At 40.7% G+C, this 15,664-nt stretch overlaps 2 protein-coding genes across 5 annotated transcripts in view; both read right to left on the bottom strand.

The window, feature by feature from the left end:
• The window catches only part of LOC308412688 (uncharacterized protein), a 512,620-nt gene that overhangs the window by 202,427 nt on the left and 294,529 nt on the right, over positions 1 to 15,664 (bottom strand). The gene's annotated exons all lie outside the window — the stretch shown is intronic.
• brinp2 (bone morphogenetic protein/retinoic acid inducible neural-specific 2) overlaps positions 1 to 15,664 on the bottom strand; it is a 285,511-nt gene that overhangs the window by 12,215 nt on the left and 257,632 nt on the right. For all 4 annotated transcript variants that reach the window (XM_080907211.1, XM_080907210.1, XM_080907212.1 and 1 more), the window contains one exon: positions 3,471 to 3,693. In XM_080907211.1, coding sequence (XP_080763337.1) covers positions 3,471 to 3,693 — 223 coding nt within the window. The remainder of the gene's footprint in view (positions 1 to 3,470; positions 3,694 to 15,664) is intronic.

The following is a 15,664-nucleotide window of genomic DNA, read 5'->3' as shown; positions in this document are numbered from 1 at the left end:
TAGTTACTTTTTAAAAACGCGATTTACAACCTGAAGAGGTGATAAAGCGATAGATCTTTCAGCCCAATTCTACTTTTTCTGCATAATCCATCATACAAAATGTAATCAAATGGAAAAGTCTCTTTTTAAAACTTGTTTTATTGATTTTAATCTTTTAACTTTATGCATCAAGCAAAAAATTTAATTATATGCAACATTCTCTGACTGGAAGAAATTAGTTTAGCATTTAAACCTATTTTATGCACATTCCAGCACATACATTTTTTTTGTGTGTGTGTTTACACTCACTCTTTCAAATAGATTCAAGTAAAACACAGCAGAAAATAAACAAAGTCCTTTGGTCTAGCGGTCCTTTTGCTCTATTTTCACCTGTAAAGCAGGAGTAGAGTAGGCGGAGGTTTACCCTGGTGCAGGTGTGCCGCAGCGGTCAGTGGAAGAATCCGCGAGTTTCTCTGTGAATTTCCCATTACGTCATAGCGCACTTGGTGCTTGCTTGGAAGTTTAGGGGTTTTTGTCGCTGTAAAAAGAAGTTTTCTTCCCACGCACAACGGACGCTAATGTTTTTGTCACTTTTTATGGAATCAAACTCAAAGTAAGGTCAGTACTTCCACGCTTTAAACGCTGCACGCTCATACTCTCTCCGCACTCGATATGTGATCCGTTGTTGATCTGTACACAGCTGTTGTCACCAACGTTGCACTTGCTTACGTCACTGTCATGAGACATTCTCGCAAAAAAATCACGGTTTTAGTAACGCAGTAACACAGCGTTCCTACGGGAAAGTAACGGTAATCTAATTACCATTTTTGCAATAGTAATCCCTTACTTTACTCGTTACTTGAAAAAAGTAATCAGATTACAGTAACGCGTTACAAGTAACGCGCATTCACCGACTCCTTTCTCTTTCGTGCCACCTCGGCTGAGAAATCCTGATAGAAGGACACTTTCATGTTCTGGTGTTTTCTTAAGCTGCAGTCCATTTGACCTCTCAAGGCCCACATACTTTTCATAGGTTGTAGGTTTTTATTAGAATGGGAGGGAGAGCAGTATACCAGTATTCGGGTCCCTCTTCTGTGGAACCAGCTTCCAGTTTTGGTTTGGGAGACAGACACTATCTCTACTTTTAAGATTAGGCTTCAAACTTTCCTTTTTCCTAAAGCATATAGTTAGGGCTGGACCCTGAATCTTATCTTAGTTATGCTGCAATAGGTGTAGGCTGCTGGGGGATTCCCATGTTGCATTGAGTATTTCTTCTTCAGTCACTTTTCTCACTCAATATGTGTTAACAGACCTCTCTGCATTGAATCATACTTGTTATTAATCTCTGTATCTCTTCCACAGCATGTCTTTATCATGTCTTCCTTCTCTCACCCCAAACAATCACAGCAGATGGCCCCGCCCCTCCCTGAGCCTGGTTCTGTTGGAGGTTTTTTCCTGTTAAAAGGGAGTTTTTCCTTCCCACTGTCGCCAAAGTGCTTGTTCATAGGAGGTCACATGATTGTTGGGTTTTTGCTATGTATTATTGTAGGGTCTACATTACAATATAAAGCGCCTTGAGGCATTTTGGCATTGTTTGAATTGAAGGTCTTTCTTCATTTTTCCCTTAAAAAAACAACAGCAAAAACAAAACAATCAATCAAAAAACTGAAACTGAGTGAGGTCACGTGCAGAATTCACTCAGACTGTGGGAGTCAGTTAACTCGTTACATGATTTGAAGAGGTGATTTCAACAAAGGCAGCGCTCTTTTTTGTCTGTCTGTTCAGCTGCAATGACTTCTTATCAGAAGTTGTGCCTGTTCCATGTTACAAACACAAGTTCCCGCGTCCCTGGGAATTACATGAACATAAGGTCATTCTGGAACTCAGTCGCAGCCTTCAGTACAAGATTACAGATCTATGTGCAGTGTTGGGGAGTAACGGAATACATGTACCGCCGTTACGTATTTAAAATACAAAATATGAGTAACTGTATTCCGTTACAGTTACCGTTTAAAAAGGTGGTATTCAGAATACAGTTACTTTGCTGAAATAAAGGGATTACACTGAGGTATTTTCCTGTTTCGTAGGTTCGGCTATGCCCTCTCTACTTTTGACAAAACACACATTAAGAGGCTGTAACGTCTGTGTCTCAATCTTGCGGCCCATGTCACCCCTCCTTGCGGTCCGCATAATGACGTGAAGAAATATTTTTAAAAATTATTCACAAAAATGATTTAATATGAAGGTAACAGGCAGAGTGTTACAGGCATCGCCTGTAACACTAAAGAATGTAGCCTCATGGGCAGTGTAGTCCGTGCTGCAGGGAGAATGGACTGCCATACCCGTTATGTGTCTGTGAGCGAGGGAGGGAGAGAATATAATAAAATCTTGGCCATGTAATTTCTCTAATCTTGACACACACACAGACACACACACACACACACAAGCCCATTAAGCTATCTTAGTGAGGGCCTTCATTGACATAATGGTTTCCCTGGCCCCTTACCCTAACTCTAACCATTAAAAATAAATGCCTGACCCTAAGCCTTACCCCAAACCTAACCATAACCTAATTGTAACCCTGACACTAAAACCACATTTTGAGCCTCAAAAAGGCCTTGAAATTTGTGAGGACTGGTGTGTGTGTCCTCACAAGTGACTGTTGGTTCTCACAAGTATAGTAGAAGGCAGATTTCGGTCCTCACAAAGATAGCTAGACAGGAACACACACACATATATAAACACAAAATAAGACGTGTCACATCCATCCTGTCTTGTATCTTGGTAGCGATGTATTGGTGTGGAGTATTTTCTTTGCAGATTCTGGGCCCTTTAGTACCAGCTGAGCATCATTAAAATGCAGCATCATACCTCAGTATTGTTGCTGACTGTGTCCATCCCTTTATGACCACAGTATGCCCATTTTATGATGGCTGCTTCCAACAGAATCACACGCCATGTCACAGCGCTCAAATCACCTGAAACTGGTTCCTTGAACGTGACAGTGAGTTCACTGTGCTCAAATGGCCAACGGTCAGAGCATCTCAATTCAACAGAGCACCTTTTCTCCATTGGCAATTTGCATTATGTATGTGTAGCTGACAAATCTGTAGCAACTGTGTGATGCTGTTATCTCAAAATGGACTAAACTCACTGAGGAATGTTTTTGCTAAATCTATGCCATTGAGAATTAAGACAATTGGAAGGCAAACAGGGTTCCAACCTGGTACTAGCAAGGTAAATGTTATAAAGTGGCCAGTCAAATAGCCCAAGAGGTTTAAACGTGAGAGAAATTGTAATGCATAACCTACAACAGAGACAACCCAAGGCCGAAACCCATGTAATTCCAGTGCAATCAACAAATGTTTTATAAAGGGGTATGTGTGCACCCCTTTGAGGTGGGCTGTTAAAGAGTCCATAGCTGCAAACACAGCAGCCAGATAAAATACCAGTAATGGTTTGTTCTCTGTCAGTGTGTCCCGGTGAGCTACCTTTGTTGGGGGAGACTGATGCGGGGCTGTTTGGGGCAGCGTTTACTCAGCGTGAACAGTTTCCTGATGATCTTCTGGGCTTTGCTGAGGACAAGGACGGTGCTGGCCTCCAGCTGGGCATAACGTTTTTGGAGGGTTAAGTCGGCTGACCAGAGCTTGGCTATCATGGACACATTCAGGAAGCGATCAGTGGGCAATCGCTTCAGGAAGGCTTTGAATTCATCTGCAGGGAATTCAGCAGAGACAGAGAGAAGGAGAAAACAACAAAGTTAGTCTCAGGTAATTTATCACAATACAGTTTTTGAGCAGTGAAAGCCTATTCATCACATTCCATTTTACCCCTGCTAGCATGCAGGAAAATGACAGAGAAGCTGGGGAGTTTCACGTGTCATTAGAATTTAAAAAAAGCTGTTATGTTATAATGAATCACAATTACAAAGCAAATACCTGCGCTTTAAACGGCAGTTATACTCATTCACTTCTCCATTAGAATCCCATCTTATTCACTGTAGCATCATTGTCATTAAGCAACACTATTTATGTGACGATTTACCGTATGGCGTCACATACAGATGGCCATCTTTAAAAGCCTAAACAAGTTAAGAGAGCATCAATTATCACGAGCTGAACACACTACTAAAAGCATGTGGTAATGAGGAAAAGGTTGTCTTCTGTCATTGTTTGTTGTGTTACTTTTATATTTATATATTAATATACTTGCATGAAGTATGGAGACGTGTGCTACATCTATGCCACTTTGTTCAAACTAGTATTTTTGTGCCCATGGAACACAAAAGCTCGAGACAAAATTTTAAGCCCCTGCCATATTCCAATCTGTGTCATCTGACATATGAGAAGTTGTTCTTTAACTGTATTTTCAGGAGAAAGTGCTTTTGATCATCTGCTCTTTTTTAGTTTCTTTGCAATAAGCACCACTACCATATTGCCTCGTTGGTCTTGCGGTATCTGATTTAAAACTCTTTAACAATAGGCTAAGTATCTTTGAGAAGGGAGTTCTGTGACAAATGACACACACAATGATTTTCTTTTTTCTGTGGCTACTCGTCCCACCTTGTTCACCAAGTATGTGATCCTTTAACCTCCTCACTAATTTCATCATTGCTATCGTTTAGAGCCTTCTATGATTGTGAGTTTATCTTTGCTTTTAGTCCCCGGTGCCTCATGATGTCAGGCAGCCAGTTGTCCTGTTACTGTTTGGTTTTGTATTTTGCCCTTTGTTTTTTTTTTGTCCCCATTTTTACCTGCATTAAAGATGTGATTTTGAGTTCATCTCCATTTTGCCAAGTCCTGCATTCTGGGGTCCTCACTGTATTTCCCATACATCATAACATTATTGATAAATATGAATAATCTGTGACACAAAAACTTCAACTCTCAAACATCAAGAGCGAGTTGCTTCAGGCACACTTGTGAACTATGCATTTCAAATTTTTCATGCGTGACAAACCAAACCCACTCACGCAAACTCACTTAATGAAATAGGAGTGTTACCCAAGCTTGATTTACACATTTAAGCAACATTCTGCACAGTGCAGCATACTGTCACTACACTACATTTTAACATATACAGTGGCTCAGCACTGGAGCCCCCCAGGGGTGTGTTCTGAGCCCCCTGCTGTACTCTTTGTACACATATGACTGTGTGGCCACTACCAGCTCCACCACCATCATCAAGTTTGCTGACGACACCGTCGTGGTGGGCCTGATCTCTGATAACAACGAGACGGCCTACCTGAAGGAGATTAGGAATCTGGAGAACTGGTGCCAGAGGAACAACCTCCTTCTAAACGTCAGTAAGACAAAGGAGCTGATAGTGGACTTCAGCACTAAGCAGGAGAGGAACTACCAGACCCCTGTCATCAACGAGTGCCCAGTGGAGAGAGTGGACAGCTTCAAATACCTCGGAGTTCACATCACGCAGGACCTGTCATGGTCCTGTCACATCAACACCGTGGTGAAAAAGGCCCGTCAGCGTCTCTACCACCTCAGACGCTTGAGAGACTTCCAACTGCCCTCCAAGGTGCTCAGGAACCTTTACTCCTGCACCATAGAGAGCATCCTGGCGGGAAACATCTTAACCTGGTTCGGAAACAGCACCATGCAGGACAGACGAGCTCTACAGAGGGTTGTGCAGTCAGCTGAGCGCACCATCCGCTCCGAGCTCCCTGACCTGCACTCAATCTACAGCAGGCGGTGCTGGACCAAGGCCAGGAAGATCGTGAAGGACCTCAGCCATCCCAACAACAGACTGTTCTCTCTGTTGAGGTCAGGAAAGCGATTCCGCTCCCTGAAGACCAACACAGAGAGACTGAGGAGGAGCTTCTTCCTGCAGGCGATACGGTCTCTCAATCACACCACCACACAGTACTGACCCACACATACAGTTCTTACACACACTGGACTTTCTGGACATTGTTTCACTTCATCACTTAAATCACTTTAAGCATATTTGCACTGCAGAAGACACTAAATAATGTGGATTGCACAACACTGGACATTACACAGCAAAATCTCCAGTGTTAAATTAACACTGGAGAGTGTCTATATGGGTCCACACCTCTGAGTGTTGGAATATTTCTAACATTTTGAGTTATTTTCCAGTGTTAGAAAATCAGCACTGCTCAGTGTTAGTCTTTGTTAATCTTCAAAACTGACTAGGTTTCTTTTAAACATATAACACTGTCAAAAGTGTTAATTTAACACTCAACAGTGTTGTATTTAACACTCAGAGGTGTGGACCCATATAGACACTCTCTAGTGTTAATTTAACACTGGAGATTTTGCTGTGTACAAATACAGCTGCTCTGTGACGGCCTCAGAGGTTGTCTGAGAGAATATTGGGAGCAACAACACCATGAAGTCCAAAGAACACACCAGACAGGTCAGGGATAAAGTTATTGAGACATTTAAAGCAGGCTTAGGCTACAAAAAGATTTCCCAAGCCTTGAACATCCCACGGAGCACTGTTCAAGCCATCATTCAGAAATGGAAGGAGTATGGCACAACTGTAAACCTACCAAGACAACCACCTAAACTCACAGGCCGAACAAGGAGAGCGCTGATCAGAAATGCAGCCAAGAGGCCCATGGTGACTCTGGACGAGCTGCAGAGATCTACAGCTCAGGTGGGGGAATCTGTCCACAGGACAACTATTAGTCGTGCACTGCACAAAGTTGGCCTTTATGGAAGAGTGGCAAGAAGAAAGCCATTGTTAACAGAAAACCATAAGAAGTCCCGTTTGCAGTTTGCCACAAGCCATGTGGGGGACACAGCAAACATGTGGAAGAAGCTGCTCTGGTCAGATGAGACCAAAATGGAACTTTTTGGCCAAAATGCAAAACGCTATGTGTGGCAGAAAACTAACACTGCACATCACTCTGAACACACCATCCCCACTGTCAAATATGGTGGTGGCAGCATCATGCTCTGGGGCTGCTTCTCTTCAGCAGGGACAGGGAAGCTGGTCAGAGTTGATGGGAAGATGGATGGAGCCAAATACAGGGCAACCTTGGAAGAAAACCTCTTGGAGTCTGCAAAAGACTTGAGACCGGGGCGGAGGGTCACCTTCCAGCAGGACAACGACCCTAAACATAAAGCCAGGGCAACAATGGAACGGTTTAAAACAAAACATATCCATGTGTTAGAACGGCCCAGTCAAAGTCCAGATCTAAATCCAATCCAGAATCTGTGGCAAGATCTGAAACTGCTGTTCACAAACGCTGTCCATCTAATCTGACTGAGCTGGAGCTGTTTAGCAAAGAAGAATGAGCAAAGATTTCAGTCTGTAGATGTGCAAAGCTGGTAGAGACAGACCCTAAAAGACTGGCAGCTGTAACTGCAGCAAAAGGTGGTTCTACAAAGTATTGACTCAGGGGGCTGAATAATTACCCACACCCCACTTTGCAGTTATTTATTTGTAAAAAATGTTTGGAATCATGTATGATTTTGGTTCCACTTCTCACGTGTGCACCACTTTGTGTTGGCCTTTCACGTGGAATTCCAATAAAATTGATTCGTGTTTTTGGCTGTAATGTGACAAAATGTGGGAAAGTTCAAGGGGGCCGAATACTTTTGCAAGCCAGTGTATGTAGCTAATTGGTCATTTGTTTCTTTGGATCCCCCTGTTAGTATTTTCATCCTTCAAGGCAGATCTAACTGGAAAAGATGATTTCACCTTTTACTTATGTCCACCTCTGAGATGCAGTATTATCTCTACTCCTTTGGTCTGTCAGTCCCTGAGCCAACCTGTCAGGGACTGACAGACCAAACCTAGCTTTACAGTTGTCTGTTACTCATCTCCACTTAAATGAACCTGGCAGCCCGAGTGGCTGTGTACTCAAATAAATAAATAAATAATATATATATATATATATATATATATATATATATATATATATATATATATATATATATATATATATACACTTATTTCTCACATACTATATCAAGCATATAATATTTTTGCAAGCCACTGTATAGATACAAACACTGAAAGATTCATTTCTGTTCAAAAGTAGGATTTGCAAGTTCATTTAAGCAAGGTGACTGATCATAAACATTCAATAACATCACATAGCTTTCCAGTCATACCAGACAATGGCAAGATTTATTTCTATATTTCTTTATTGCCCACGAGTAAGCATGTCCTCTATAAAATAAAATATAATGTTGATTTTATTTCAGAAACTACATATTGGAGATTTAAAGTCATCATTCTCGATTATGTTTCTGTGGTTTGCTGGCTTGTATCTGTAGAAACTTGTAGATGATGGTAAACTGGAAAAAATGACAAGTTTAACAAAACTTTGAATGGTCAAAATTTCAAAATACATTTACATGGATTGTTTCTAAGCTTGAGCTGTAATGCAAATGAGAAGTCTGCATCTTAAGTAACATTCCTGAGCTATAATTTAGGAAAATGTGCTTGGCTCAACTGTCCCTTATGCTATTGTGAATAAAATTTTAGAAACAGATGGGGACCTTACTCAAACAGCACCTACTTTGTTGTACTAGATGCAGCTGCTACCCAAGCCAGTATGTGATGAGAAATCCTGTGTGTACTGTATGTATGGGTGTCTCTGTGTGCGCGTGTGTGTGTATCTGTGTGAATCTCAAACACTGAAAAAATGGGAACACTTGGAGAAAATTACAGTGAGAATAACATCGGTGCAGAAGACACAGTTCGTACCCTCTGCAGGGTTTGCCAAGCACGTTCCAGTGCTGAGCTCACTTTAGTTCCATTATGAACCAGTGGGCAAATATTATGCCAGTATGAAGCCTCTGGGAAACTTGAACCTATTATTTCTTTTCCCCCCCCCCCGCAAAGCCAGCTAAGTGAGACCTTCTTGGATTGTTCTGGGTCTGCTGGAGAATCATATTCCCATGTGCGGCTGTTGGCAACAAGACAGCACAGAAATCTCCAGCCAAGCTGACCTGAGCTGAGCCCAACTGACGAGACTCAAGCCTATTACAGTGTTCAGTGATCCCAGATGACATGATGGTCTGTCTCTCTCCTTGTGTGTGTCTGCCTCATTCTCTTGGTGTGATCTTCCTCTTCTGGACTAGTGAGTCAAGACTGTCTTATTCTTGCGTTTGAGTTTTCTGTCTGATTTTTTAATCTTCTCTTACTCCCAGGTTCCTCGTCCTTTTTTTGTATCTTTCTCTTTCTATGCTGACATGAAGATGAACTAGTCAAAAACGTTCTTGTTGCTCTGGCTTGTGGCTGCTTTCTTCAGCTGGTCTTTATTTATAGTGTCTTTCAATTCATACAGATTCATCTAATCACTCTGATCGGCCCTTGAGTGACTGGGTGAAAGACTGCTGACCAGTAAGGAAGACGGAGTCAAGAAACTTTGGTCTAATTTGCAGGTATATTTTTTTATATTCTGGATTCTTGTTAATGCAGGCGTTCATTTCACAGGACGAATTTGTGGGATTTAATTTTTCACACCAACCTCGATTTTTTTTCATAGCCGAAAAAAACAGATCTGACCAATGAGACCACTGAGGTTGGTAGCAAATGCAATGTAGCTATAAAACACCCAGTAGTACTCAATATACAATTATATAGAAATAGTAAAATAATACAATGTTTTTCTCAGACAAACAGCTAGATGCTGCTAGATGCGGGTCAGTCGGATCTCTGAAATTGTTTCTCCATCCTCAGATGTGGTCCCAGCTTTGCCAACAAGAGCTGAAACTGCCCCACTGACATCCTGAAATATGTATGAAAATATATACGACTGTTAGCCTGAGTTACTGCTGTGCGATAGATTCAAATATGGCTGCCAAAATGGCACATTAATGATGGCTTGCCCTCATTAGAGTGCCCATGTGAATTCTGTTTCAAAGTTCTTTTTCCTTTCAAGTTTGAATCAATGATTTCCTATACCTCAGCCCACTTTGTTCCCTCTGTCCTGCATTTTTTCCCTCTCCTTCTTTTTGTCTTCAGTCAGTTCTTAAGTCACACGCAGTGCCGCATATACATTCATCTTTATTATTCACCCACCCAACCACCTCTCCCTTATTTCTTTATTTTTTTTTTCTATTTTCAAACCCTTTGTCTTCCTCTCAATTTGCTTTCAACACTATCCTGGTCTCTCTCTCTCCACGGCCTCTCCGTGGTAATCATTAGCGCTGCCATCATGCTGAAGGAATTTGTCAGTCTGTTTTCCTCCCTTTTCTTGACATTTATGACTCCATGTACCAAATTTATGGATAATTTGGCTCACTCAAAATCTATCAGATAAAGGGGCCGGCGGGAGGGGGGTTATTTTCCATAATGGGTGACCGTGCTGCCCCAAAAATCTCAATCTCTGGGCTGAGTTAGTGATTCATGCCACCATTGAGCAGAGCCGACAGCTAAGTGACTTGCTGGCTGAGGACTGTTCATCCACCTCACTACAAGCACAGGATGTGTTGAAAAGAGAGAGCCTCAACAGTTCTTAACAAAGCAGTCTAGAATTCAACCAAACAAAGTGTTCACTGGTTCTTGCACTTTATATTTTTATTCATGGACAATGATTTATATAACTTGATCTGATTCTTTTTTTTCAATTCTTGCGTGTTTGCTGGCATTTCAGCAAATAAACAAGACATCACAATAGTGGCTAAAAGCATTCCTAGGTAAACATCAGTGTGTCAGCATTGTTGCTTTGAATGGGTTAGTCTTCAGCTCACTAAACAGCTAGCATGACTATGTATTCTAACATAAAATACTGTCAGTGTGAATTTGACCTGGAGTGCCGCACTGGGCTTTGATCTAGTCCAATAATGTAATTGGTTGTGCTCTTTGTCTTATTGTTTTACCCCATGCAATATTCAGGAAGGACATTCAGCTGGTGGACTTCATTTTGGAACATTTCCTTAAGCTAATAGGACAAGCATCATTCAACACTTATTTAATTCTAAAAATAAATATTCAAAATATACAAGCATCCTTTTAATATGGATAAAAAGGTTTAGATAACTATACATAAAGACCGATGTCATCTTTGCAAGTTCATACTGGTTGATTCGGCGATGCTCTGTATAATTAATACATCTCATTTAGTAATCCTTGCACAAACTCATTGTTGAATTTTATCTGTCATAGCTGGAATTTGAATTGATGGGTTTACAACTGCCAGTCACATATAGGAACGAACACTGGTTTGTCTTTTTTCCTGTGCCATGCCCCTGTCAGTCACATCTTAGTGAAAAGGCTCTCATTAAATCCCACCCGATTTCTTGCAACAACAACTTCAATAATCATCCGTCTTCCTCTGTGCTTTTAATTCAATTGCAAACATGACAGACAATAAGGTTGGAGGTGGGATGTCTTCAGGCGGATGTGGCATTGCCTTCTCTCTCTCGCTGTCTTTCACTCTGCAGCGATGCAGGCTGGGAGAGACGGAGTGGAAAACAGAAGGTCCAGAGCTGTCAAGAAAGCTGCTATCTCCATCACTTCAAAGTGTCTGTAACACATTAAAGGCGCCATCCATCATACATTGCTGACACTGCTGCTCACATAATAGTTAGCAGCAAGTATTTTATGTTCTTCAGTCTCTATAGAACCTCTATATTAAAAACTAGATGGAATAGTTTTTGAAACAAGTTCGGTCACTGCTCAGTAGATTGATTGATCTCTTGGAACAATGCCTCAACACTTTTACTTAACCAGAACATATATTCTCAAAGTGAATGTGAGTTCTGATCATAAATACACTCTACAGTAACGGAAAAAATAGCAACAAAATTCTTTTGCTCCTAACATTTAGCTTTAACTTCTAGAACACCCCCAAAAGAAAGTTTTCAGGGTGGATAAATCAGATTTTTAGTATCACATCAAGCCATTGTGATATGGCCTATTGTTTTTAGATTCATTTTGTAGCCTCAGTGTAACTACGTCGTTTTATTAGGGCCAGAAATTACCATATCTGGAAAAGAGGATTAAGTGTCTCTGCTTTCCCCTCACTCCCAACTGGTCATGACAGATGGCTAACACTCTCTGGGCCTCGTTCTGCCATAGTTCTTCCTTCCCAAGCCAAGGTATCGCTCAGAAGCTTTGTCTGATTAATGGAGTTCTCTGTCTACCATTGTAGGCTCCTCAACTTTTTTTTTAAGCATTTTCTAAGGACAGCGCGAAAACAGTGAAGAAAGAAAAAAAGCCACCTCTTTCCTATCAGTGGAAAAATGTACCATGTCAACCAATTTTTAAAAAAGTCAACACGTGGGATTTGGTTGTTTAGGAAGAGGGGAAAGTTTTGGGTAGTGGTTAGACTTGTAGTCAAGACCGCCTAAACCAAGACCAAGACAATACCAAGACCAGAGGGTATCGAGACCAAGACCAAGACAGACCGAGTCAAGACCAAGACAAAGTCGAGACGTGACCGAGACAAAAAAGTCTTTAAACTGCAGCCAGACGCTGCTTTGTGTCAGGCATATTTATGTGTTTTTGCGATGCACTCGCAAACGCACGCTCCACTTGACTGTCGCGTCTCTCACTCTCTGTTTTTCACAGAATGATATTATCCTCGCATGTGATTGGCCACAATATGGAGGGATTGGAGCATAGCTGAGCCACTGTGTGAGAGCTGAGCAGCAAAAGGAAATTAAGTGAGGAGCCGGCTCTCGCTCAATGGGAGTCGACTCTTCTGATTTACTACAAAGCACTCTCTAAGCACGGCTCTTAGAGCTGATGCTTTTGCGCATGACACATTATCGAATGTTACGTTGTGTGTCATGGATACTATTGACTCCAAATCTCCCGACCACTATGTCAATCTGAGACAGCAAGACCGAGACAGCGAGACCAAGACAAGACCGAGGGATCCAAGACCAAGACAAGACCAAAGTCCGTCGATACCAAGACAAGACCAAGACCACTTTCATGTGGTCTGACACCTCCTGTTGGCCTGCAGGTTTAACCCTGTGCTGTTCTCCTCCATGTTTTGGTGGAGCAACGTTTTTCACCGGCACACATCATTTGTGGGGTATCTTATTGCGAGACTGGATTGTTTTCTCATTTTAGTTTTATTTTTAAATGGTTGTACAAAATAAAATAAAAAACGGCAGGTGTATTGGCTACATTTTTAGATAAATAGTTGTATATGTTTACAAAATGTGTGCATAAGTTTTCAAAATGTACAATTTATATTTGCATTTCAAGCTACAAAAATAATTTACTCAACATGTCTGGGGTTTTTTTTTACAGTAAAAAAAGAAATACTACTAGTATTTTAAGTTTTTTGTGTGATTTCAGATCAGTAATATTAATACAGTATGTCAATGAAAAAACTACTAAATTCAGACACGTGAGGTTGAGCTGAAAAGAATGATACCAAGCAAGGCAGGAAAAAAATAAAATGAAACAATTTGAAGGTGAAATACAAACGTAAACTCAAAAGGAGTCAAAAATGACCAGTTATATTTTGGACCTCAGAGGGTTAATCCAACAAATCATGAAAAATTAGGTTTCAATTTTTGTTCATGACAGTGCAGATTTCTGACATTTTGTGTAATTTAAGTATGTAACAATCTGATTATTTTCTAACAAAAAACAGTGTGAAACTTAAGTTAGACTTGTGTTTGTAAATGAACCGCCCCATGTTGTGTAGCTTTCTGGATTTTATACTTATTGGGCTACATATTTATTTATTATACAGACTATTCAGTACATAAAATCAAAACTAACGTTTTATGTAACTAAAGTGTTTAATTATGTGGGCTGCAGACAATATTCAAGTTGTAGACTATATTTATATAGTCTACAACTATATAATGGGGCAATCGTGGGGCGATCGTGGCTCAAGAGTTGGCAGTTCGCCTTGTAATCGGAAGGTTGCCGGTTCGAGCCCCGGCTTGGACAGTCTCGGTCGTTGTGTCCTTGGGCAAGACACTTCACCCGTTGCCTACTGGTGGTGGTCAGAGGGCCCGGTGGCGCCAGTGTTCGGCAGCCTCGCCTCTGTCAGTGCACCCCAGGGTGGCTGTGGGTACAATGTAGCTTGCCATCACCAGTGTGTGAATGGGTGGATGACTGAATATGTAAAGTGCTTTGGGGTCCTTAGGGACTAGTAAAGCGCTATATAAATACAGGCCATTTATATGAAAAATGTGTATACTTACTGCATTTAAATCATTTTAACCACATGTAACCATCTGCATATGTGTTTTGATTTTGCCACCCCATTTGATTTCTTTGCCACCCTCTTGCCACCCTAAGAAAATTTCTCTAGATCCGCCCCTGTAGAGGAACTGGATTTTTTTTGCAATTTCCATGTTGGCTTGATTTTTGGCCCTTGAGGTTGCCACTTCTAAAAAGATAATACCTCATTTAACTTCTCATAATCTGATACCTTTCCAATACATAGCAATAAAAAGAATTTACTCTTGCACATTTGTATCTATAAATGCTGTCAAAAGGGATCAGGTAGAGAGAAACAGAGCAGAAAATTGGTCTTAGAGAGTGATTCATTATGATACACTCTAATTACATTTGCTTCTTAATAAAGTAGGCCTTTTGTTTTCAGATTAGCTCGTAATCCCCCAAAGGCTTGCAATTTTTCCAGACACATCTTCCATAATTAGTTGAAAATCCTTCAAGAGGATAAGAGCACTCTCTGTACTTTACTTAAGCTGAAGTCATAAATTCATAACCAACTATACATGGAACTATTAATATTGACACAATCATTAAAGTTGCATTTATCTCAAATAAAAGGGAAGGATTTGCAAGTCTTGCAAAACTTAGTAGAGCTGTGTTTTATCACAGTAAATACAAACAGAAACACAGAGGTTTTGCTTTGAGAACATTTTCAGTTAGAGCAAAGTTGTGACTAACCGTTTAGAGATAAACCTCCTTTCTCTTTTGCTTGAAGTTAATTTATATTTTCAGTGAGGAAACTTTTCTTCTTCATCAGCGTTACTGACCTGACCAAGATTTTTTTCACCATAGATCAAGCACCGACCTGAATTTCTGCATCACATTTTTAGAGCACCGTGCTCCAAATGGAAAACATGGTCAGTACTATAACACAGAGATAGAGGGAAAGTCAACCTTTCACAGCGCAGCATCCAGTTAATATGCAGAAATGCATTGATCCTTGTAACCATTTTCAATGTTTTAATTAAAAATAGATTTTTTTAATTTCAGCAAATTTGGTGTATGCTTTTTAAACTAAGCTTGGGGAGGATGTCAAGTTCTTTCCAGTCAAGTAAAGACACGAATCATTGGAGGGTTTTTTCTTCCTGTTTTTTTTAAAGTCAGCTGTAGTGAAGTTATTCAATTCATGAATGAATACAACAGTCAATTAGACTATTGCAACATGATGTTTCTTTTTTATTTAATTTTGTTTTTTAGGTCAACTCCAAAACAATGCTAACATTAACACACCCTAAAGCAGATAGATTGATAGACAGTCAGGCTTTCCCACATGAGAAACCGAAGCTTTGTTCCCCAAAAAGCCACAAAACACACTTTTCCACTTGCACAATGTCAGCCGAATGAAACTGAAGCTTGTCCCAGTAGAGGCAGCCATGCTATAACACACACACAAATCCAAACATATCTGACAGTTTTACACTTAACATCTCAAACACATCACCTCATGGTCCTTCTCATTTCTATCGTCTGAATGAGAAATGGGAATCATTTCTGTTTGGGAAACCAATATGTGCACAGGCACAACACATCT

This window comes from Rhamphochromis sp. 'chilingali' (assembly GCF_963969265.1).
Source record: "Rhamphochromis sp. 'chilingali' genome assembly, chromosome: 16".
In the NCBI taxonomy this organism is placed as follows: Eukaryota; Metazoa; Chordata; class Actinopteri; order Cichliformes; family Cichlidae; genus Rhamphochromis; species Rhamphochromis sp. 'chilingali'.
The sequence above is the reverse complement of the archived record's forward strand: the minus strand, read 5'-3'. Positions and strand labels throughout refer to the sequence as shown.